This window comes from Peromyscus maniculatus, chromosome 3 (assembly GCF_049852395.1).
Source record: "Peromyscus maniculatus bairdii isolate BWxNUB_F1_BW_parent chromosome 3, HU_Pman_BW_mat_3.1, whole genome shotgun sequence".
NCBI classification, from domain to species: domain Eukaryota; kingdom Metazoa; phylum Chordata; class Mammalia; order Rodentia; family Cricetidae; genus Peromyscus; species Peromyscus maniculatus.
Genome location: NC_134854.1, coordinates 59,615,273 through 59,639,842, shown reverse-complemented (window position 1 = coordinate 59,639,842; position 24,570 = coordinate 59,615,273). Strand labels below are relative to the sequence as shown.

Genomic DNA, 24,570 nt, shown 5'->3' with positions numbered 1-24,570 from the left:
CCTCAGCTTCCCAAGTGCTGCGATTACAGATGTACGCCACCACACCAGAGAAGATGGTGGTTCTAGTAGGTCAGGCGAAAGAAGTTTTGGTTAGAGGGGCACTTGCCTAAGGCCATTTACATCCCTAAATCTCCGGAGCAGCTCCGCAAGGTACCATCCCCTCTGTGCCCATGTCAAGGCTGCAGACTTAGGACCGACTTAAGAAGTGACACATGGGACGAGGGGCCGAACTAGGACTTGAACCCAGTGTTTCCGCTCTTGCCGCCACAGTGCGTCTGTCGGAAGGGGCCAGGCCCACTCAGTGTGGAGGGATTGAGTCAGAGTTCCCTGGCTGGTCGCTCCCTGGCTGGAGAAGGAAAAGGCCTACCTGGTCCTTCCTCTGGGAGATGCGCTGGTGACAGCAGCCGTAGAGGGCAGCGACGAGCAGCAGGAAGGATGCCATGCAGACGATGGTGATGATGAGTGGCAGGCTGAAGCGGTCCTCATTGGCTTCCGGTGGTCCTTCCTTCCCCAGCATCATGTGACTGACTCCCGCCTAGCCAAGAAAGAACTTGAGTGGCAGAGAACGGAGTCCCGGCCTCTCGTCTCCAGCCTATCCATTTGTGGGCCCTTGCGTGGGGGTTTCCCCCACCCCACTACCCACTCTGTCCACCGAGGTGTGCCTTTCTTCCAGATGCTTACGTGACCAAAGGGCCTTCCACACCAGAGGACAGAGGACGTAGGACAGGACAGAGCTGCTTACCTCTCTCAGGTCATCCCACTTGTCCTTCAGCAGCTCAAACACGTCTTTGGGAGAGAGTTTAGCTGTGGAGAGAGGGAGAGCCTGCTGCCTCCAGGGTCCAGCCCAGAGTGCTATGGAAGAGGTGGGAGGGGGCACCCGAGAGGAGGAGGTCCTGTATCTACCTCAGTCCCTCGGGTCTCCTGGGATGCTTCCTGGCTTGAAAATTCTTAGGCGGCATCACCCCCAAACCACCTCTCTGTGGCACTCCCGCCCACACAGGCTAGGATCCCCTCACCCTCAACTCACTCTCAATGATGACGTTTTTCACTGCCACGCCCTGGTTGTTGATAATGGGTGCCACCTGTAGAGTGCACTGGTCTTGAGCTGGCTTGAAGGAGGCTTTGACCGAACGGCACAGCAGTTCCACGAGTTTTTCATCCGGGGGGCTCCCTTCCTGTTGAACAGAGAGCGCAGGTGATTCCGAGGTTGAGACAACAGACTGGGCTCGTGATGCTGCCCCCTTCTCCTGTCGTTTGCAAGAATCCCTCCCTCCACATTTCACGGATGCTGTTCCTGGATGGCCAGAGATCAAGTTTTGTCTTCGCCTCCTTACCTCTCCTACCTTGTCCCAGGTTTTCCCGCTCCCTCAGTCTGCATCTCGTCTCTGAGTCATACCACCTTCCCAGCTTCCCTTTCCTCCCTGCAAGTCCCCTGAGGCTCTGCAGCCAGCGGCTGCGTCGTCAGGCCTCAGCACCCCGCCACAGAGGCACAGCGCCAGGGCAGAACCACAATCCGGGAGTCAAACCCTGTTCTCTAGCCTCTTGGGGCTCATCGGAAGGCCACACAGCTCCCCGAGATAGTAAATACCCCCAAATAATGCCCCTGCTCCCATCTATAGTCTAAGGCTGTGGCCCGAAACAGGCTGACAGGGAAAGCAAGACACGCTGAGTGGGCAGTCTGGAGCTCTGGGGGTGGCCACTGGGTTGCTTACACAGACCCAAGCCGAAAGAACACAGAAACATGGCGTTAGGGGCTGACTGTGAGCTGTAAGGTACAGGCTTTTACTCAATACTGCCAGTTCAGGCTCAAGCGCTGACGTTTCCCTTCCTGGCTCTGGATGAGGGGCCGAGATGAATACATGAACTCTTGACCCCAGCATTCTGTAGGTCTCCACAGGTCACCCTCTACACTTTCCACGTGTGGTTTCCTTTAGTAGTCATTTACTCCATCACCAGGAGTGAATCCAGCGCTTTCCATCTTCCTTTTCTAGAAAAGGGAAGGAATGCTTCTTCCCACTGGCTACACAGCCTAAAACATCATCTCAGGGGCGGGGGTTCGATGTTCTTCCTGCCTTCTCTCCAAAGCTCACCCCAGAACAACACCGCTTCCTCTAAACCTCTGATGGTCAAATGCATGCTTCTATAGCTCATTGCGTAAGCGTCGGCAAAACAGAGTCCTTGGAAGAAAACAACCGCAGAGCCCAAGGTCTCCATCCTAGAGACCAAACTCTTCAGTTCTTGCTCCCAGAAGTGGCTGCAAAAATTGGCACTGGCCAGTAGAGGGCAGCAACAAGCCAGCCACCACCCGTCCTGAGGTTATCAAAGGCTGTGTGCGGTGCAGCCCAAGGAACCCCTTGGCCCCAGCAGACGGCAGTGTGAAGGCAGCTGTAGGCATTGCTATTCCCTCTTCTACAGCTATGCAGAGGACCGGGGAATCAGAATCCACCATCAGGACAGAGGGGCATCAGTCAGAACTTAACTCTTTTCTGAGGTACTGGAGAGTAAACCCAGGACCTGGCATATGCTAGTCAAAGGCTTTATCTCAAGCACTCTTGTTACTTTTTAAGGAGAAAGGTCTCATTAAATTGCCAGGGATGGCCTCAAATACACTCTGGAGCCAAGTCTGACTTAGACTTCAGCCATGGTACCTCACCTCCTTAAGTAGCTGGAATTAAGAGGCCTGAGCCACATGGCCCAGCTAACCTACCAATACCGCACGCACGCACGCACGCACGAACTGTGACCAGGGTCTCTCAACTCTCAGACCGCTTGGAGCATGGAAAGCTGAGGGGAGGGTCTGCATCTGCTCCGGCCTGCAGCAGTCCTGTGTGCATGGCCTGACTCAGAAGTCTGCTCCCTTTGGGGAGTTGGTGGCCTGGGATGGGCTGTAGGGGTGGGCTGGGGCTCGGGCGTGTGTACTCACACAAAGGCTGGCTCCTGTGAAATTCAGAACCAGCAGTCCTTCGTCTGGGCTTACGGGAGAGTCACACTTCAGCTGGAAGAGGTCAAGAGGTGAAGGGTTAAGGCACAGAGTCAGCTCATCTTTGAGTCTCCCCTTCGTGAGGGCCGGCGGCACAGGAGTGCCCAGGGCAAGGTGCGGGCTTGGCCGGCCAGTTTCAGAGCCAGGAATGCACCTGGCTGCCCGGAAAAGACTCCCCTTGAGTCTGGGCTTTCTCATCCCACCTGCTGCTAGAATTACCTTGTAATCCCTGAAAGTCCAGGTAGGAGAGGGTGTGCTGGGGCCTTGAGGGGCTGTTGGAGTCACATTAGAGCTGGAACGTGTGAATTCCTCGGTGGCAGGCACGATCGCAGTTCCCCCCGGAGACCCTGTAGGCTGCCGCGGTGTGGATAAAGGCAATGTAGAGGTGCCTGGCCTCTGGCCGGTGATGGGGGGAGGGGTCTCTTTGGAGGAGTCCAGCGGTGCTGCAACAGACAAAGCAAAGGCTGAGGAGGCCAGCTGAAGCCAGCGGCTATGGGGGAATAAGGGGCAGGCATGAAGACCTGGGGCCTGGGCCATGGTACGGAATGAGTCAGACTCGGATGAGGTAAGAACTGAGTAGAAGTCACAGAAAGGATGACACAGTTAACCTATCTGAACCACGGGTGGAGGCTCAGCTAACATACACAGGGCACTCTGTGTGTGTGTGTGTGTGTGTGTGTGTGTGTGTGTGTGTGTGTGTGTCTCGGGGGCTGTGCTGTTTCAAAGGCACTGGCTCCTTTAGGAGGGTACTTCACAGCCAGATTCATCAACAAGGTCGCTGAGGCTGGGTGACTCACCCGAGGTCATGTGGCAGAGCTGGAAGTGTGGGGGATCTGGACAGACATCCCGCTCTGTCACAGGGTGTGTGTGGCCACTGGCTCCCAGTGCACGCGCCCAGGCACAGAAACGGAGTCAGAACTTTAAGGCTCCTGATCTGGCCATAGATTCTGATGCTAACGTACCCGGGTAAGACTGGCACTTTACAAATAAATAGAGGGAAATGGAAATAAGAAGGGGTGTGATGGACGGCGCAGGCCTGTAACCCCAGCATTTGGGAGGCTGAGGCAGGTAGATCTCTGTGAGTTTGAGGCCAGGCCTCAAGGAACACAGCAAGTTCTTTCCAGGCCAGCCAGTCTCAGAAAAGGGAGGGTGGGAGGGATGGGGGAGGGGAAGGTAGAAAACAGCGGTAAATAACATGCCACAAGTTCTGAAAGCAAGCCAGCGAGCTTGCGGGTGTCGGCCCTCCTTTCCCACCACACGGGTCCCTGAGATCCAACTCGGGTCGTCAGGCGGATGTGCTTCTGACTGTGGGCTGCCAGAGCATCCTAAGGCCCTGCACCACAACCACACAGGTTCTGGCTTGTTAGCCCTGTTGCTGCTACAAAGGGAGCCCACGGCTAGGTCTGATGAAGGCAGGAGACACGCAGAATGTTTAAAGCCCAACACACACCTCGGAACTCCAACTGAGCTACAGTATGGGAAAATGCGCTGCCGTGATCCTCTATCTTTCTAAGATTTCTTTTCTGTGCGTGAGTGCTCCACCGGCATTTTTGTCCATGGACCGCATGTGTGCAGTACCCACGGCGACCAGCAGAGGGTGCCAGATGACTACAGATGGTTGTCAATTGCCCCGTGGGCACCGAGACTTGAACCTAGGTCTTCTGTATGAGGAGCCTGTGCTCTTACCCACGGAGCCATCTCTCCAGCCCTTCTCACTTCTTAAGAAAAACAAAAGCAGCCTGGCATGGTGGCACACACCTTTAATCCCAGCACTTAGGGGGCAGGGGCAGGCGGTCTACAGAGTGAGTTCCAGAATAGCCAGGGCTACCCAGAGAAACCCTGTCTCAGAAAACACAAAGGGAAAGAGGGGCAGGGGAATAAAAGAAAGAGGAGAAAAAGAGAAAGGGGGTGGGGGAAGATGCCCAAAAATGACTTACCATGTGTGGTAGGTCTTCCTGGGATCACGGGGAAGTCAGAGCTGGCCACTGGGCTGGGACTGCTGGTAAACCTGGCAGAATGGCTATCTGTGATTTGTGCAGGAGTAGCCATAGGCTGGCCAGGGCTGGCTGCACTGGCTGTTGTGGAGGCAGGAGGAAGCTCTGAGGTAGTTAAGGGGACGGGAGTCGGGGAGGAGGCTGCCGTGGTCATCTGGTCACTCTCCTGAGGGACCGTGGTGGTGGTGGCATTGCCGCCGCTCCTGCCTCCAGAGGAGCCCGGCGGTCCAGTGCTACCAAGGGGGGCACTGCTACCAGGGTGGGCACTGCTACCGGGAGGCGTTACTGTGTCCGTCTTGTCCTGCTGGGGGCCACTGGAGGCTGACACAGTAATTCCGCTGCCACCATGCTGGCCTGTAGTAGTATTTTGCATTGTAGTAGTAGTTGGAGATGAGCCTGGGATCGGTGCTTTGGGTGATGTAGCAGTGGTTGTCTGGGTTGAAGAAAGTGTAGTTGTCCCTGGGCCACTAGTTACGGGTTTTGCCGACGCTGTGCTAGCCGGTGCTGCCGGAGAGTCTTCTGCCGGAGAGTCTTCTGCCGGAGAGTCTTCTGCCGGAGAGTCTTGCTTGCTCGTACTTGTAGTAGCAGCTGTAGATTTGGTTGTAGTAGCAGCTGTAGATTTGGTTGTAGGAGTTATGCTAGCCTGCGGTGCTGTGGATAAAGACAACACAGAAGCAAGCCAGGTGTTAGCCGGAGTGTCTGTGAACGTCTCCAGCTCATCCCCAGGTGCATCGATCCCCCCCACCCCCCAGCTCTGGCATTTGCCTTGCTGAAGCCTGCATCCTTCACCAGTCTCCATCTGCATAGCCCCTCAAGTCCATCACGTGGCTCTGCTGCCCCCTTAGCACCCAGAAGCCCTGGTCTCCAAAAGACCACACAGAGCGATGCTTTCTGGGCTGCTGACTCCGCATCAAGTACTGGCAAGAGCCATGTGGCCTTTGGGGGGGGGGGGAACGGATGACAGGCTGCAGTTACACCAACACTCACAAGGTCCCACTGTGGGCTGTGCTGAGGGACAGCAGTGTGCCCCGCCGCCATTACCTCGGCAGCGGCAGCGTAGCCTAGGTGGGGAGAGGGTCGGGGGAGAAAGGCCTTTAGTGGATTAAAAGAAGGCGTATTGAGGGCACTGTTACAGACAGGGCTTGTGGTGACCTATGCTGAACAAGACCCAGAAGCTACAGCCCCAGGGAGATGACACAGAGACAGAAGAACTGAAAGACAGACTTGGTAAGTGCAGGAAGAATGAATAAGGACAGGAAATGGAGAGGGCTGGGATGGGGCACGGGATGATGATGGACAGGAGAGGCAGTGGTCCTGGTTTCCTGTTTCCTGCTTTGATCTTGACCAAAAGCAACTCTGGGGAATAAAGGGGGGCTGGTTCATTACATCAGGGGAGTTAAAGTAGGAACTTAAGGCATCCTGTCCACAGTCAAAAGCAAGGAGGATAAAGCGTGGGTCCTCGCTCGCTCGCTCGCTTGCCCAGCTAGTCTCTTAAACTATTTAGGGCCCCTGCCTGGAGAACAGTGGGTTCCACAAGATGCTGGGTCTTCTACAGCAGTTAACAATCAAGACAATCTCCTTCGGACGCGCCCACCAGGCCAACTTGATTGAGATAATGAATTACCTCATTAATTCTTTCTTTCACAGATGAGTCTAGGTTGTGTCAAACTGCTAGTTAAAACTAACCAACATAGCCCAGCCCTTGCCAACTTGACACTCAAATGCATCGCGAAGCCATAACAGCATCCCTCCACCGACCTTTAAGCGAAAAAGAATGCTGTGGTAATGAGTTCTCTTCAAAGGAAAAAACAACAAAATGTGCAGGTCTCAAGTCAGGGGAAGGGACTACGGGAAGACACGGATGTGCACACGGAGCTTAGAGAATGGGGAGGGGCCTTATAGGGAGTGAGCTGCCCACAGCAGTTCTGAGAAGAGAACAAGGGTCTTTTCAAAAGCATATCCTAGTCCTGGTGTGGTGATGCGCGCCTTTAATACCAGCATTTGGGAGGAGAATACCAGCAGAGGCAGGAGGATCTCTGCGAGTTCCAGGCTAGCTTGGTCTACAGTTCCATGGCAGCCAGAGCTACCTGCGTGAGACCCCATCTCAAAAAGGAAAAAAAATATATATATATCCTAGGTCAAAGGGGACCTGGGTTCAAAGGCCAAACTAAGGCCTTGAGTCTTGTTTACACATAAAAAGAAGCCATGGCCCCAGGTGAGGAAGCCATGCTTTCGCCTTTGTGATCTGAAGGTGACAAGGGGGCGTCCATCAACCATTCAGAGGAATGACTGGTGACCGACCAGAGGGGGGTTATAGACGCGAGAGACAAGCGGAGGTTGGATTCAGACCGGGTTTTCATCAAGCCAGCCTGGCCACGAGGGCAAGGCAGAAAACCAGGGGTGCAGTGAGAGGGGCATTGGTGAGCGAGGCTGTGATCAGAAGGGGTACCATGGCCAGCCTACACTTCCGTCTCCACGAGACCCCACCCCACAAGACTGGCCAGAACCAGAATGTGTTTCCTATTACGGACTGAAAAGGCCAGGCTGTAGCCCGCCCGGTATTCTCTGGATGCACAGGCAGGTGTCAGTCGCAAAACCTGGGGCACGAACCTTGCTGAGGAGGGAAGAACTGAACCTCGCCAGGGAGGGAACGATGGCGGCAGCTTGTGCTCAAGTGCCCCAAGGCGGTGCTACCTGTGGCTGGGCCGGGCCTGAGGAGGGGGTGTGTTTCTCCATTAAAAGCCGATCGCAGTCTCCCACACTTACCTTCCTCTTGAGAAGCAGAAGGCAGTGTCAAGTGTGGCGCCATCAGGCCTTATGGGAGCCAAAGGCGGCCAAAAATCTACTAAGGGATGGGATTCTAGATGAACTGGCATTGGTGGGGCTGGCTGAAGGACACAGACAGCAGAGCAATCTGACCCAGGTGTGGTGGCGCCCATCTCCAGTCCCAGCACTGGGGGGAGGCTGGGGCAGGAGGATGGTGAATTCAGATCCTACCTGGGCTACACAGTGAGACCCTGGTTCTCAAAATAAAACTAGCTAAACTAAGGACAAAAACAAGACGTGTGGAGAGGAGCATGCCTGTAACCCTAGCAGGCGAGAGGAGGCAGGAAGATCAGGGGTTCGGGGCCATCTTTGACTACGTAAGAGTTCAGGGAGAGTCTGGGCTACTTGAGTCCCAGCTTCAACTCTCCCGCCATCTTGGGGATTTGGGGGGCAGGCAGGGGTAGTGGGCATGTATGTGTATACATGCATGCTGGTGTGTTCGGGTGCCTCTTAGTTCTGTTCATGTTCCTAGGAAGCCACCTTTCAGAGGAGAACCTGCGCTCTCCTGGAGTAGCCTGTGCTCCACTGAGTCCAGCTAGGGTGGGGAAAAAACTCCCTGAGCGTAGAGACAGGGTAGAGTGTCCGGGGGAAGATGTATGTGATTCGGCATTCCAGGCGGGAAGACCAGAGTGGCAGCAGTCTGCACAATCTGCCAAAGGGTTTCAGAACCGTAGCGAAGCATTGTGTATTCTTGAGAATGAGTGAGCAGGCCCAGCAAGATGGCTCAGTGGGTAGAGACACCCGCCGCCAAGCCCGATGACCCAAGCTTAATTCCGGAGAGTCACGCGGTGGAAGAACTAATTTCTGCAAGTTGTTCTGTAATAGTACACACACACACACACACACACACACACACACACACACACACACACGTTTAAAAAAAAAATAAAAACTGTGAGAGCTATGTTGACTGGTTTTGGAGAATACCACCACTTATCTAGTTCCCAAGAGTCAGTGCTCCCACAGACAAGTACTTCCAGTGGAGCACAGGTTACCTCCAGTGGAGCACACGTTTCTTCTCTGAAAGGTGGCTTCATAGGAACATGAATGTACTGACCCCCCCAGCCCACCCCCGCAACCTCCAGAGGTCTGAAGCCAACATATCCCCTGTGAAGGTCTGCAGTAAAATCGCTTCTTCCTCGCGGTTCGTGGCACTCCGTGGCTGGCAGCTGTGTCACGGTGGCTCTGTGACTCCATCAACGCGGGGCTTTTGTTCCCCGTGTGCCTCTGGTTTTCAGGGGAGGGGAACCTGGAGTCCCAGCCCAAAGCAAACAGCCGACCCCTGGGTCCACCGGTGGAGTCCACCCTACTCGTGTGACCCCGTCATAACCTGACTACACCCGCGGAGACTGCGCATGCCTCAGGTCACATTCCCAGTATTCACGGTAAGGACGTGAATGTGTCGCTCTGGGAACTTACTGTTCTTCCTCCCAACCTATCCCCCCACATCCCACCAAGCCTGTCAACTTGCCACAACCTTGAACACTTTAAGAAAGCCTCAACTGAGGGACTGCCTGGGCTAGGTTGTCTGTGCAATGCTGTCTTGACTGTTCACTGGTGCAGGAAGACACAGCCCACTGTGGGCAGCGCCATTCCCTAGACGGGGCCCCAAACTATAAGACAGGAGGAAGCTAGCTTCATCTAGCTAGCAACAGTGAATCAGGAAGCAAGGGTGCACTCATTGCTCTCTGCTCGTGACTGCGGGTGTGGTGACAAGCTGTCAAGCTCCTGGCGTTGTGACTTCCCTCCAAAGCATGAACTCTAACTTAGAATTGTATGTAAGCTAAATCAACTCTGTCTTCTCCCAAGTTTGTTTGTTTGTTTGGTTTGGTTTGGTTCTGGTCAGGGCGCTTTATCACAGCATCAAGGATGAAAGCAGGATAGTGAAAAGCAGGAGACTCAGTTGCAAACCCTCACAATCAACTCCGTGTAAGCACAGGTGTCAATGCTGCATGCTTTAGGTAGGTCAGAAACAGCGTCGAATCCTCCTCTGAGGTAACCTGGGAAGGCCATTGGTCCACCGCTCAGGGCCATTTTACACCACTGATTCTGTGAATAATAGAGACCACATTCATTCCTGGGAGTGTGGTCTCTGGGGACACTGTTGGTAAGTGGCTACACTTCCTTTTAGGACTGAGTGTGGCAGGGAACCCCCTTGGGTGCTACCCACATTCCCCCTGCTTTATTATTTAGTAGCATGTAGAGTTAATGGAAACAAGCGCATCTTAGGAGCCCTGTGTTCCACACTTGGCTTACAGCTAGCATGCTCTCTGTCTGGCATGGCTCTGAGGAAGGCACCCGGGCCCCCACAGGCCGCTGCTCCTGGAAGCATGGCTTGCAGGGAGCACACACATCTGGAACGTGTGTGTGTTAGCCACCTGCCTGCACTGCAGCCACTTAGTCATGAGTTCAGGGAGCAGTCATGGGGTGATGGAGAAAGAATGGACCACACGTGAGCCCTGGGGACCAGTGGAGTCAGGCAGGCAGGCCCACGGTAGCCACATCCCACCAGTGCAGCTATGGCCTCATCCCTCGGGGTCCATGCAAGCTGCCTTCTTTCTCCTTCCCTGCTCCTTCCAAACTACAGGCTGTAACCCGTGCCTGTGACACTGTTCAGATACTGCCTGTGAAGCTGTTCTCGTGTTTACCTCAGGATAAGCCTCAAATAAACAGGGTTTGGAGGGTGAGAACATGAAACGCACTAGGCAAAGCCTTGTCCACCGGACCTGCTCTCCCCTAATAAGCTATGATCCCGTAGCAGACCACCCCTGGGTGACGTCAGCATGACTTTATCTAGAAGCAGGCTAGATGTGAGCACCCAACCAGCTGAACATGGAGAACAAGGCTCCCTGGGACCATTAGGCTTGGGCTCAAGGAAAACCATCATGTGATAGATGGGGTGAAGCATGCTGAGGATGGATTCACGCTTACCCTGATCTTTCTTTAGGACTGAGTAAATTTTTGTTTAAACTTTGTGGTGCCGGGAACGAAACCAAGGCCTGTGATTTGATCATGAAAACAAACAAACAATAAACAAAATGGAATGAACTAATGCCAATAAAAAACAAAAATCAAGGAAACCCGAAACTGAAATACAACAGCAACACCAAACACACAAGAGTTTTGTTTGACTGGGTCTCACTGTGCAGCCCAGGCTAGCCTCAAACTTACCATCTCCTGCCACTGGACAACACCATGCCCAACGAGAAAAAGATAACTAAAAATAATGACAACACCACAGGATGCTCCAGGGGCTATAGTCCAACATCTGAGAAATATAAAGCACAATCCAGGCAGCGGTGGCGCACACCTTTAATCCCAGCACTCGGGAGGCAGAGCCAGGCCGATCTCTGTGAGTTCAAGGCCAGCCTGGTCTACAGAGCGAGACCCGAACAGGAACCAAAACTACATGGAGAAACCCTGTCTCGAAAAACCAAAAAAGAATAAAGCACTCTGGGCAAAGTCACACCCCCAAGCCACCGTTTCCTGAGTGGGACTTAATCAGAACATCAGAGAAGGTCCCCTCCCCTGCCTCACAATGCTGGCAGAGGGCTTTAACAATACAACGAGCTGGGGAAGCTGAAAAAGGCAGGCAGGCTCCTAGGAGCAGGAAAACAACAAAACGCAAAAAACTATAGGCACTCGAGGCGGCTCAGCAGATCAGAGCACTTGCTGCTCTTGCAGGGGACCTGGGTTCAACTCCCAGGACTACATGGTGGCTCACATCCATCTGTAACTGCAGTTTTGGAGGACTGGATGATCTGCTCTGGCCTCTGTGAGCACCAGGCATGCACGTGATACACATGCATGTTTTCGGGCAAGCACTCTCTCTCTCTCTCTCTCTCTCTCTATATATATATATATATATATATATATATATATATATATATATATATATATATATACATCTAAAATAATGTTGTTGTTTTGAAAGACCTACAGCTGTGCAGGGAGACAAGCAGGCATTTCTGGAGTACTCCCCAGCCTCTAGTGAACTAAAGGTATCCATAGCAACAACAGATTTTTAAGCCCAACCCTGCTGGACCAACACAACTTTCACACTAAAGACATAGCAGGAAAACAGCTCCGATGTTGCCTATGGCAACCACTCATCTACTGTCGTGGATCTGCCTCTTCGGGACATTTTCTGTGGTGTGGCTCGTTGGACGTTCCTTATTGTCAAGCTAGTCTCGGTACCGTCTCCCCCACACTCCATCCCTGCTACAGGCCCTGCCTGTTCTTTATCCCACAGCACTGCTGACAAGAGTCTCACCACGTGGCTCGACTGTGTTTTCCCGAGTCAGTCTGCACCGTGTCTGCCATCGGCCTCCTGTGAGCAATGCTTCCAGGAACATTTGTGTCTTAAGTGTTTATGTGGACGCGGGTTTCCATTCCTCTAAGAGTGGAAATGCCAAACTGTATGGAAACGCTACATTTAGCGTCTTGATAAACTGCCAAACTATTTTTTCAAAGTGGCTGCCCAATTTTACATTGAGCAGGAGTTCTTCTATATCCTCCCCAAGCCCATCTGTCCTCGTCATGATAGCCACTTCCACAGTCATGGAGCGGCTTTACCTAACGATTAACCAAACCCCCGATACCTAAAAATGACAGCACTCCTTGAGCAAGTGGGATTTGTCATGGATAGCTCAGCATTAAAAACAAAACAAAACATAATTCACCATATTGACAAAATAAAGACCTATGATCATCTTATTCCCAATTACTTTTTACAATTCATTTTATTAATTGTGTGTACCCATGTGTAAGTACACACACACACACACACACACACACACACACACACACACACACACACACACACGTAAGTGAAGGTGCCTGGTGTCCGGAAGCGGACATGGGAACCCCTGGAGGCGGATTTGTGAGATGCCAGCCAGGGTTGGGAAGTGCAGACAGGTCCTCTATAGCAAGTGCTAACCCCAGTCATCTCTCCAGCCCCCTCTTATTGGAACTAAAAGAGAAGGGGTGGGGTGGGGGGAGGAGGTAGGGAGAGAAAACCCTCTGTAAGTGACCTAGGGATGGAAGGGAACTTCCCTTACCTAACAAATGATGTCTCCAAATAAGCTCTGGCATGCAGAAACTGGGAGAGACCGGCTGGGTGCTTTGGGAAAAACAAAGCTGTCCCTTCTTACCATGCTTCCTGAGTGAGAGACCTAGCCAAGCTCACGGGGGCGGGGCGGGGGGGGGGGGGTCATCTAAAACAACAATAAGAGCATGGCGGCATGCACATGCCTATGATCCCAACACTCAGTAGGCTGAGGCAGGAGACTGCTGAGACTTTGAGGTCAGTGTGGGCCACAGGGTGAGACCCTGTTCCTCCAAAAGAAAAATAAAATAAAATTTAAGAAAGTAAAGAAAAAGAAAAAATTGCCAAAGATAGATCAGTAGAAAATAAACACATATGATGCTCAACATTAATCATGAGGCAAATCCCAGTTAAATTTACAAGGCACCATTGCCTGTCTACTAGAACTGCTGAACGCAAAGGTTAAAGCGAACTCCATACACGGTAGAAATGCAAGTTGTATCAGCACTTTGGAAAACAGCTTAGTCATTCATCTTAATTCTGTTGCAGTGCTGACAACTGAACCCAGGGACCTGGACATGCTAGGCAAGGGCTCCCTCCACCACTGAGCTATATCCACAGACCTTTTGTTATTATTATTATTATTATTATTATTATTATTATTATTATTATTATTATTTCCACACTTACTACTTATATTTATTTGTGTGCATGAGTGTGCAGGCACACTATACACCACATCGCATATGTGTGTGGGGGTCAGAGGACACTTCTCAGAATCTGACCTCTCCTTCTCCATGCTGGTTCCAGGGATTGAACTCAGTTTGTCAAGCTTGGCAGCAAGCACCTTTACCCGCTAACTAAGCCACCTCCATGGACCAAGCCTCCATTTTTTTTTTAAAAAACAGTGTCTCACTACATAGTCCAGGCTATTCTTAACCTTATGATCCTCCTTTCTTCACATTCAGAGTGCTGGGATTGAGGGCTGTATCAACACACCAGCTTTTAAAATATATATATTTCTACTTACAAATACATAAGTATATAAATGTATATACATAAATGTACATTTATATAAATAATTTACGTATTTTTTTAAATGAAAGAAGCCAAAAGGCTAAACAGTTTTGAGTTCACCTATATGGTATCATGGGAAGGCTAAGCTGGAGGGCTGGAAAACGGATGGGCGGATACAGACACTGAAGAAGGGGGAGCATCCACGCACTGAGGCAAAGCACAACCAGGCACCTCAAAGAAGCGGCTTTCCTTGATGCAAACAGTGAAAAGCGAACCAAGCGGGATGCTAATGCAGTCTACGGAAACAGTCAGCTGAGTTCCAAACACGTCACACAGCCTCACTGAACGGCGGAGGGAACAGCTTCCCTCTGCAGTAAGGAGAGCCCGGCTCCTGTTTTCTGTGTTCTGTTTAGTTACTTTACAGGTAAAATTGGTTTGACATTCATAACCCATGCCCTTGTGTGAAGCACACTTTGACCACTTAGAAAAGCAAACTCCACAGTTCGCTATGGAGTTTGGTCCAAAGCTGCTGCCGTTCAAAAGGGATGCAAGCCAGAGAGCGTTGGGATGAGGAGGCCGAACAAACTCTTGAGTGCGGAGATGTCAGCAGGAACTGATGCTTTCACCGCTTGTTTGTTTGTTTGTTTGTTTGTTTGTTTGTTTGTTTGTTTGTTTGTTTGCTGTGTGACAAGGAGTGCCAGGGCGTGAGTTTGGAGGTCAGAAGACAACTCGCAAGGGTCACTTCTCTCCTTCCCCCTGTGGGTTCAGGAGTCAAACTCAACTTGTCAGTCTTGGCAGCAAGCGCCTCTACCCTCTGAACCATCTCGCCAGCTCATGAGCTCAAGTTTTAATATATGTACAGCTAGACAGATTTCTGTCCCCTGGCAGCACCTAGAGGCAGTGGCAAAGCAGCAGCACACAGCACAGCCCGGGTCCAGACTGTGCCTAATGTCATCCTCCAGGAACATCTCCAGGGCCCCTCGGGGAATGGTCTGTGCTTCTACGGCTGATAGAGGAGGATTCGAGCTAAGCTTGGAACATCTTAGAATGTCAGGGGGAAGTGTAAAAGAAAAGAAAAAGAAAAAGAGAACAAGTCCAAAAGACAGAAACCAGCCAAACGAGGGATCCACCTGAAAGTCCCCCGACAGCCAGGCGTGGGCCATTTGAAACAGCAATCCCACATCAGAATGAGTACCCATGAGTGAGGCCTGATGGAGGGGAGCACTAAGTAGACACAGAACAAACCCTCACACGATTCCAGAGTCCAGTCACTCTCTTCCAGAAAGTCTCTAAAAGGAAACCCAATAGAAAAGAGACATCGTGGGCAGATGCTATGCTTTGACAATCTCCCCCAAAGGCTTGTGTTGGATACTTGATCCCCAGATGAAGTAGGTCACCAGAGTTGTGCCCTATCTAGTCTCCTCTCTCCCCTTCCCTCCCCTCCCTCAAGCTCTGCCTCACCACCAGCTCAGACTCACAGAGCCAAGTGACCACAGACCCCTCTGAAACAGTGAGCCCAAGTAAACATTGCTTCCTTTAAGTTGTTTTTCTTGAGCATTTTGTTACAATAGAAAACCACTAACACAAGATATTTCACGGGAGCGGGGAGGGAGGCACATATAACCCATGAACATCAGGAAATATCAGTAGCTAAGGAAATGTGAAATAAAAAGGAGGATTTGTCATTTCATACCTTCCAAATCATTAAAACTTACAAAGCCAGACAGCTGGTAGCAAGAATATGGAGCAAAGTACGGAAGACAGACACAAACACTGTCCACGACAAGTTCTGACCCAGGTACAAAGGAAGGTGATGCAAAGACCACTCAGAGTGATGATGGCATTACTGACGATGTTAGTTCTAAGGCTAAAGAGCTGGTCTTTTTAAAAAAGCATATGGACTAGTGAAAACTGGCACAAACACTGTGCAAAATAGTACAGTGCTGTGAAGTAAGGGGAGGCATGCACAGCTCTCTCAACCTTCAACTTTTGATCTCATCATTCGATGCTTACCCTAAGGAGTTCCACAAACACCTCAGGTTGGTTTTTGTTTGTTTGTTTGTTTTGTTTCCGAGACAGGGTTTCTCTGTGTAGGCCTGATTATCCTGGAACTCGCTCTCTAGACCAGACTGGCCTTGAACTCACAGAGATCCACCTGCCTCTGCCTTCCGAGTGCTGGGATTAAAGGCGTGCACCACCACCACCCAGCCTAAGGTTGGTTTTTATATTGACTCCACATAGACAATAAACAAAAAATAAATGTTTATCAACAGAGTTTGTGATAAATAAGTTGTGACTGTATTCACAAACCTGAATGCGATAGGACAGGAACATGAGGGGACTATGTTTACATTTACAAGCATTAATTCATTAAAAAAAAAAAAAAAAAAAAGCCAAGAAGACTCCTTATTTGAAAGATGAGCAGAACAGTGAGCACCGAACGTCCCAACCAGCATCAGCAGGCTGCAACAGCGGGACTCAGGTTAAGGTCCACTTAGGCTACACAGAAAGACCATGTCCCGAAAGCAAGCAAAAGGAACACTTACTTGGTTATAAAATTCAAAAATTGCCAAAATGTATCCTTAGGGATAGAAGCAGAAAACATTGCTTAGCTGCTGAATTTTGAGTAATCATTACCCAAAACAAAACAAAAAACCCAAAGAGTCTACTGCAAGGGTGGTTCTCAAGCCTGGGCCAGCATCAAAACTCCAGGAGGGTTTGCAAAAGACCAGTGGGAACAGCGGCCATGGGAGAAAGGGACTCGAGTGTGACCGTCTGCCTGCTTCTCGGGTCCCCACTGACCGATGCTGCTGGTCAGAGGACCACACTCTCAGAAACATTATACTAGACAAGGAACACATGATTGTTGGGTAGCATGTGATGCCGAAGCACAGCGCATCAGTCTAAGATGAACCCAATCAGCCCAACTGTGTGCCTCCGCTCCAGAGGGGTCAGCTGCTTAGAAGTTGGATGGGAAAGTGGAAGGGTAGGATCGCCTGGAAAGGGGAGAAGGGAGAAGATGCATCAGGTGGGGGCTCTGATGGTGGACTAGTGGAACCCAGGGTGGTTCGGTCTATGTAAGTGACGTGGGTGCATGGTTAGCCCTCTAGAGCCATGGGGGGCTGGAGACAGCTCAGTGGTTAAGAATACTTGTTGCCCTTGCAACAGACTTGGGTTCAGTTCCCAGCACCCACAAGATGGCTCACAACCATCTACAGCTCCAGTTCTAACCTCCAGGGGCACCAGACATGCACATAGTACACATACATGCAGGCATATAAAATAAATCTAAAGAAAAAAAGACAGCCTTCCAACCCTAGTGATGATGCAATGCGTGGAGCCCTGGGTCCAGGTGACTTGAAGCGTATGGAAGGATCTATGCAGGGAAGTGCTATGCCGTGTAATAACTGACTCCATAGAGTGGGGGGAGGGGGAGGGTCCTAGCGCCAACCTCCTGCAGGTACCAAAAGATGACTCTGCAAATGAGTTGGGACAGAGGGACGGCGATCTGTAGCTAGAACATCAGCATTCTACCCAGTGCTGGTGCTGGTGGTGAGAATCAAGGTGTGTCAAGGAAATGGCTGAAGTAGAGACAGGCCAGTCTGTTTCTCTGCTTGTCCCAGAACTGAGAGAGGGGGGTGGGGATGGAGAACAAGGCAGAGGTTGGCGGCTACCAGCTTGGAGAAAGGCTCCATCAGCCTGGGGTAGCTGCTCCAGCAGGGTGAAGGATGCAGCAGAAGGCCCTTTCGGCCTCCTCCCCAGGGAGAGGTGGGTGCTGCCTAAACCTTCCATGAGGGCCTGCTTCCTCCTGTTCCCGGCTGCTCCCAGACCTGGGACTGACTCCACCTCCACTATTAATAGCAGAAAAGGAAACTGGAAAGAATGCCCCAGGAAGAGGGCGTGTGGAAGGCAGGCAGGAAGGCAGCGGGACTGGACTCCACCCGGACACTTGCTTGGCCTCTCCTTCCTTCTCAATTCCAACTCACCGCTCCAAGCCATCACCTCTATAGCAGAAATGAAAGGCCAACGGACAGAGACCAAGCTGGATCTGCTGCAGTCCTCCTTGGGTTGGCGGGATCAAAGGACACGGACAGACACAGACACACACACACACACACACACACACACACACACACACACACACACACACACACAGCCCTGTGTCTAGGTGACTTGTAGTGTATGGAAGGATCTATGCAGGCTGTGTGCAAATGCTACGGTAACTCCATAGAGTAGGGGGAGAGGAAGGGTCCTAGCGCCTTCTGACCCTGAGCCCCAGGCACGTCTGTGAAGTGGGCAGATGGTTTCTAAGGTCCCTTAGCATGCGAGTGCAGCTTCCTGGCATTGTGCTGTGTCATGCTGTGTGATACACAGGTTAAGTCAGCTTTTACATGGATTTCTGAGCCACCACCCTGCTCACTGGACATTTAGGTAAGGCTTCTGGGGCTGCCTGCCCCCATGCTCAAGTGACACACCCCATGAGCAGAAGAGGACAGCGTATGTTTCTAAGTCCCAAGGTCCTTGTTGCAGACATTCTGTCGGGGTAAGCCCAAAGGCAATCAGAGCCGACACTGTCAATTAATTACAGCACGGCTGTATCACAATAAAACTTTATTTACAACTCCAGACGGCAAAGCAGTCGTTGGCAGGCCTTTGACGCGGGATCTCTCCTGGGTCTGGGGACTGAGGCTTGCGCTTTCATCCAGCTCTGTGATTTCCCCAGAGCCCCATGCTGCCACTCCAATGCCTGCTATCTGAAACAAAGCCAACGCCTCACAATACAAACAGAAACACACACACACACACACACACACACACACACACACACACACACACGCGCACGCACGCACGCACGCACGCACGCAACTCCTGAGAAAACAACCAACCTGTCACCTACTCAACAGAAAGGAAAAGTCAAAATTAATTTACAAACCTGAAGTTCTACAGCCCAGCAACAGACCTCAGAGGGGTGACTGATGTCGTGACGCTGCGCCCTCACAGGATCCTTCCCCTCTGTGCGGCCGTTACCAACACCACCATTCCCCACTGCTTAGGTGGGAGGGACTACGGCCATCCTCGCCAACCCTGCCACCTGCACTCTGTCCCTGTAGACACCCGGTGTATTCCCGGGAAGGTGCCAGCAGGGGCCATGCACCCTGGCTCTCCAGGGGACCTCAGTGCCAGCTGGCACCAGGGACAGGAAGTCAGCCAGCACCCGCCAGGTCACTGCACCTAACTCACCTTCCACTTCCCCTCCCTCCCTACCAGAGTACGTGACTGGAACCTGGCTGCGTGGGTCCCAGGGCAGCCTCACCAGAGCCTCTTCCTCCTTATTTTAAAAACTGTCCCGCTCATATCAAGGCTGAGCGAGGCAGCCCAGTAGGAGAAGAAGGAAGGGTCCCACGGACAGGCAAAAGAGTCAGAGACACCCCCACTCCCACTGTTAGGAGTCCCATAAAAACCCCCGAGCCAAACAACTGCAACCCAGGACCCAGCACAGACCCGTGATTCACTTCAGTCTCTGTGAGCCCCTACCAGCCCTGCGTAGCTGATTCTGTGGGCCGTTTTCTTGTGGTGTCCTCGACCCCTCTGGCTCCTACAATCCGAGGGGTTCCCCAAGCTCTGCCTAATATTTGGGAGGCCTGCTGTGGATATCGCTCTGTATAAATAAAATGCTGATTGGCCAGTAGCCAGGCAAGAAGTATAGACGAGACAAGCAGAGAAGAGAATTCTGGGAACACCAAGGCTGAGTCAGGAGACGCTGCCAGCCACTGCCAGGAGTACCAACATGTAAGATACTGGTAAGCCACGAGCCATGTGGCAAGGTATAGCTTTATAGAAATGGGTTAATTTAAGATGTAAGAACTAGATAGCTAGAAGCCTGAGCCATTAGGCCAAACAGTTTAAATAATATAAGCGTCTGTGTGTTTATTTTATAAGTGGGCTGCGGGACGGTCGGGGCTTGGTGGGAGCTGGAGTGAAACTCTCCAGCTACAGAGGCCTGCTCTTTTCTGAAGGGAAATGGAGAGAAGGGAGGCAGTGCTCAGGACATACTGTATGAGAGAAGAATTTAAAACACACGTGTACACACATACAATCTGTCTCACTGAGGTCCCTGGCTGCCCGGTTTTCTGTGTCATATTAACTGGCAGGCAAGACCTCTTCTAGGCAATGTCAACTGAACTTCAGTCATCCAGATCTGGATGGGGTAGGAAGAGTGTGGTCTTCACATCTGCAGCAGCTTCCCCAACCCCCGGTGTTCCTGACCCCGCCATCGGCAGCAGGCTCTCTCCAGCATGCTAATATTCCACCACAAGCAGAGGCTGCCTACTTAGCTGAAGTCTGCCCAAGCCAGATTCCTATTTCTCCCATGTTCATGAGAACGCCAACCAAGACACTTGGGTGACCAAGTCGGGGATTTGACTCCTGTGGGCAATTTGGGGATGAGAGGCTTGACCAGGAAGTGATCCTCTTGGCCTGGCTGTCTAAAAAACGGGCCTGGGACAACACTTCCTCTCCCAATGGCTGGAGGAGCTGCCTCTGAGAGATGTCTGGCCTCTAGGTGCATTGCTCCCAGGACAGAAAGGTGTGCAGCTCAGCATGCAATACAGTGTGTTCCACAGCCTCGTGATAACATCAGAGACCTGGGATAGATGGCAGGGTTCCTATCTTGGCATGTCCATCCTCACACACATGAATGCACGCGCGCGCGCGCGCGCGCACACACACACACACACACACACACACACACACACACACGGAATTAAAAGGACTCAGCACATCACAAAGCGGACTGTGAAACCGGACGACGTCTTATTTAACAAGCCTGTCTCGTACTCCCTCCCCGTTTCCCAAAGCTGGAGGTGCTGATGATTGGACCCAGGACTTCACACACTAGGGAAGCACTTTATGACCAAACTACATCTCCAGCCCCATTCTGCCTTTTTGAATTTCCCACCACCACCACCATCACACCCCCTCACCAGTCGGCCCTCTCGTGGTTTGTGGCTGTCAATCAACAACTTTGATTCTCATTATTACAGTGTTCTACTGTGCGAGTATGTGCCCCCCCCACCGTATGTATGTATGTATGTATGTATGTATGTATGCATGTATGTATCCTGTAAAGCGCCTGACAGAAATCAAGATAGTCTAAAGAGAGACTTGTCTCTTAATCCATCAGACTGCTCAAACAATGGACCCCAGAGAAACGGGCATTTCCCCAGGAAGCGCAGGCTGGGAGAAGGAAAGGGCACCAGGCAGAGAGGGAGCTTGTCTCCTTAAGAGAGATTTCTCTTAGGTCAACAACTTATCAGACCACTTTGCAGGATGGGCCTGGAGCCCAGGGATAAGTCAATGGTGGGTGGGGCCACACCTTGGCCAATACCGACTGGATGTGCACATCTCTGGTCCTTCACTTCAGAACCCCAAAGACAGACAAGTGGGGAGCCCTATCTCTGTCCCTCTTCCCAATGTGGCCACATTGAATAAATCCTCTTTTTGCCTTCCACTTTTAACTGGCTTGTTAAGGATAGGTGACTGGACCTGGCTTGGGGCACAGGTTGTGATATGCGTGCGCGCGCGCGCGCGCACACACACACACACACACACCTCCGTTTGATAATAATCCTACTGCTGATTCATGGTTCCATAGTTTCCAGTTTACCTCAGGCCATTATGAAGAGCAGTGCCATGCACACCGCAGGCTGTGCCCCGCGAACATCTGTGTTCACTTCAGGCTGGCTGGGCCCATTGCTGAGACCCTGTAGAGCGCGGGAAGAGGGGCTGTACCAGGGGCTCCCATTCCCATGGAGGGGGGCTGAGAAGCACCAGGTGGGATGGGATATCGCCCTTGTTGGGCCTCTGAGTTTTATCAGAAGGGATGGGAGAGGTCACTGAGCTGTCGAGCCTGGCTAGCTGGGTTCCTTTACCCCTTAGTGCCTTATGCGGAAACCGAGGGTCACTCAGCCTCAGAGTCCACCTTACAGCAGGCTGCTGGCTCCAGAGAACTCTTCCCCTGTCCCCACCACGGAGTGACAGCCAGAAGGTGTGAGGCAGAGCTGAGTGGAGTGGCCACAGAGAGAAACCTGACTGGGTGCGAATGGCGGGGGCTGGGGCCCACTGTGCATGGGACCCTTCTCCTCCTACTGGGCTGTCCAGACCTCACGCCAGCTCTGCCCACGAGGCCTCAGCAAGAATCTTTAGAAACATTCTGTGACTCCGAGAGGACGGTAAGAGGAGAGCCTGGAATGCCATCCTGTGCCCAGCTCCGCCCGGCAGCTACCTGTGAGGTTGGCACAGCTGCTTTCTCTGTCTCGGCTGCCTTCCAGTCACAACTCAAGCTGCCCCTCACAAGAGGGTGTCCAGCTGCTTTCTCTGTCTCTGCTGCCCTCCAGTCAGAACTCAAGCTGCCCCTCACAAGAGGGTGTCCAGCTGCTTTCTCTGTCTCTGCTGCCTTCCAGTCACAACTCAAGCTGCCCCTCACAAGAGGGTGTCCAGCTGCTTTTGCCTCTCCTGGAAGCTTCACCTAAGGATGCCAGCCTGCCCGGCCACCCAGAAAGGGCTAGGCTCTTCCTGAGGGAGAATGCGCCATTGCTCTCCTCCAACAGAACCCTCCCGGGGCCTCCTAATCTCTTGGCCTGCTGCTGGCCATGTGAATCGTGGTCAGTTGGTCCGGGCAGGTTGCCCAGGAGCAGCCTGCCTGCTGCCAGTGGTGGGCAGGAACAGAGGTGAGGCCCAGCTGCCTTGCTCCTACACCCTCACCTGCCAACACAGGTTGCTGGACAAAGTCACAACAGAAGACAGCACCTGGAGAAGCAATCCCTAAAGGAGCCCTTCACCTTGTCATGCGCCCAGTTTTGATGGCCACCTCAGAGAAAGCAAGGGAGGCCTGCGATCTACATGGGCAAGGGCCCCTTGGAGCCTGGATTTCCTGTCTGACAAGAAATATCTATCCACCCTTTTAATGTTTTAATGAACATTAAAAAGGAAAAAGTATACACCTTGAGGAAAACATTAAAGGACTCAAATCCTCAGAGACTGGAGGCAGGTGGAGCCAAGCAGGAACCCAGGCTCCAAGACCCTACTGTGGACTGGGGTACCAGCTCAGAGTCCTGGCTGGGCAATGGTAATGTATTAACATACCTGTAACCACTGAAACACAAAGACAGAGGTGTGAATGCTCTCTCTCTGCTCTCTCTCTCTCTCTCTGTCTCTCTCTCTCTCTCTCTCTCTCTCTCTCTCTCTCACACACACACACACACACACACACACACACACACTGGAATTTTCTACACATTCACCTATTATAAAGCCTACCTCTTGCCAGGTGGTGCTGGTGCACACCTAATCCCAGCACTCGGGAGGCAGAGGCAGGCGGATCTCTGTGAGTTCGAGGCCAGCCTAGTCCACAGAGCGAGTTCTAGGACAGCCAGGACTACACAGAGAACCTCTGTCCTGTTCTCATATCGGCCAGACACAGAGCCTTCCTATGCCAGTCAGACCCTTGCTTTATTATTTTGTTTCCCTCGTTTACGAGGAGATGCCAACTACAGACGTGGATGGCTAGGTGAGGAAACTGGACTGGATCTCTAGGGGAACCCGAATGGCTACACTCTCCTTCAGGCATACTCCATGGCAGCCTGATGTGTGGGGCGCTGTGGTATCGGCATATCCCCTCCTCCCGGCAGAGCCTAGTGCTTGACCTTGGGCACACTCACACTTCCAGAGTCAAAGCACATGTGCATTTGACCCCTCACGCTTCCCTTCACGGTTAAGTTCAAAAACAACCTCGGAAAATATTTTCCTGAGGGGGCGCGTTATCATCATTCCCACACCACCTCCCTGCCCCGTGAACATAGCCAGATGTGTACAGTTTTGCAGTGGATCCTGGAAGCCTCTGCCAGGGACCGGCCTCCACTCTTGGCCCGACACAAACAAAGGCATGAAGCCAGGGGGAAGTCCTGCATCCTCAGCTGTGGGGACAGTCACCTCTGGGAACCAGGCTGAGTGTTCTGTCTGTGAAATGGAGCCTGTGAGTTTCCCAGGGAATGACTGCCTTTCACCAGGTGGAAGCCAGAGGTCGTGACCACAAGTGACCACAAGTGTAGCTTTCCGATTTCCCAGCTTTGTGTGTTCTGTGCTGCAGAAATCCCTCTTCCAGGAAAGACATCCATGAGCTTCTTGCTGCAAATTAGTCCTCCCTGTTACACCTTCCCCACCCCTGTGCAGGGAGCAGGGTGAGGAGGGGGGACCACTTGCTAAGACTTCGCTTCTTCAGCATCTCAACTGTTGGCTCCCAAACAAGAAGAAAGCCAACATCGCACGGCCTAACTCCCCGGCTGGACCTAGGAGGAGAAAGTGTGACCACCCTCCAGAGGGCACCAAGTCTGCACTTCTTTGGATGGGGAATCAGCAAACCAAGTCAGTAGCTCCAACTAAGCCACTTAGGGCTGGCTCCCTTCAAAGCCAATGTTACTGGAACATTAGAGCTAGTCCAGGAAGCTCACTTTCTACAGGTTCAGCCTAGGATGTGAGCCAAGAATCCAGGCAGCCCCTGGAAACCAGGTTTCCGAACAGTGCATGCTCATTCCCCTAAGAGTATCGGGGTTTAATAACATCACACAGAGGAGGACATAACCACAGTAAATACATGTACACACACACACACACACACACACACACACACACACACACACACACGACAT

General features: G+C 52.0%; 1 protein-coding gene across 1 annotated transcript in view; it reads right to left on the bottom strand.

The window, feature by feature from the left end:
• The window catches only part of Podxl (podocalyxin like), a 42,251-nt gene that overhangs the window by 4,410 nt on the left and 13,271 nt on the right, over positions 1-24,570 (bottom strand). Inside the window, exons 3-8 of the mRNA XM_076566089.1 lie at positions 4,918-5,625; positions 3,200-3,423; positions 2,924-2,995; positions 1,028-1,175; positions 743-804; positions 368-535 (exon numbers count right to left, since the gene is read on the bottom strand). Of these exons, the coding sequence (XP_076422204.1) occupies positions 368-535; positions 743-804; positions 1,028-1,175; positions 2,924-2,995; positions 3,200-3,423; positions 4,918-5,625 (1,382 nt within the window). The remainder of the gene's footprint in view (positions 1-367; positions 536-742; positions 805-1,027; positions 1,176-2,923; positions 2,996-3,199; positions 3,424-4,917; positions 5,626-24,570) is intronic.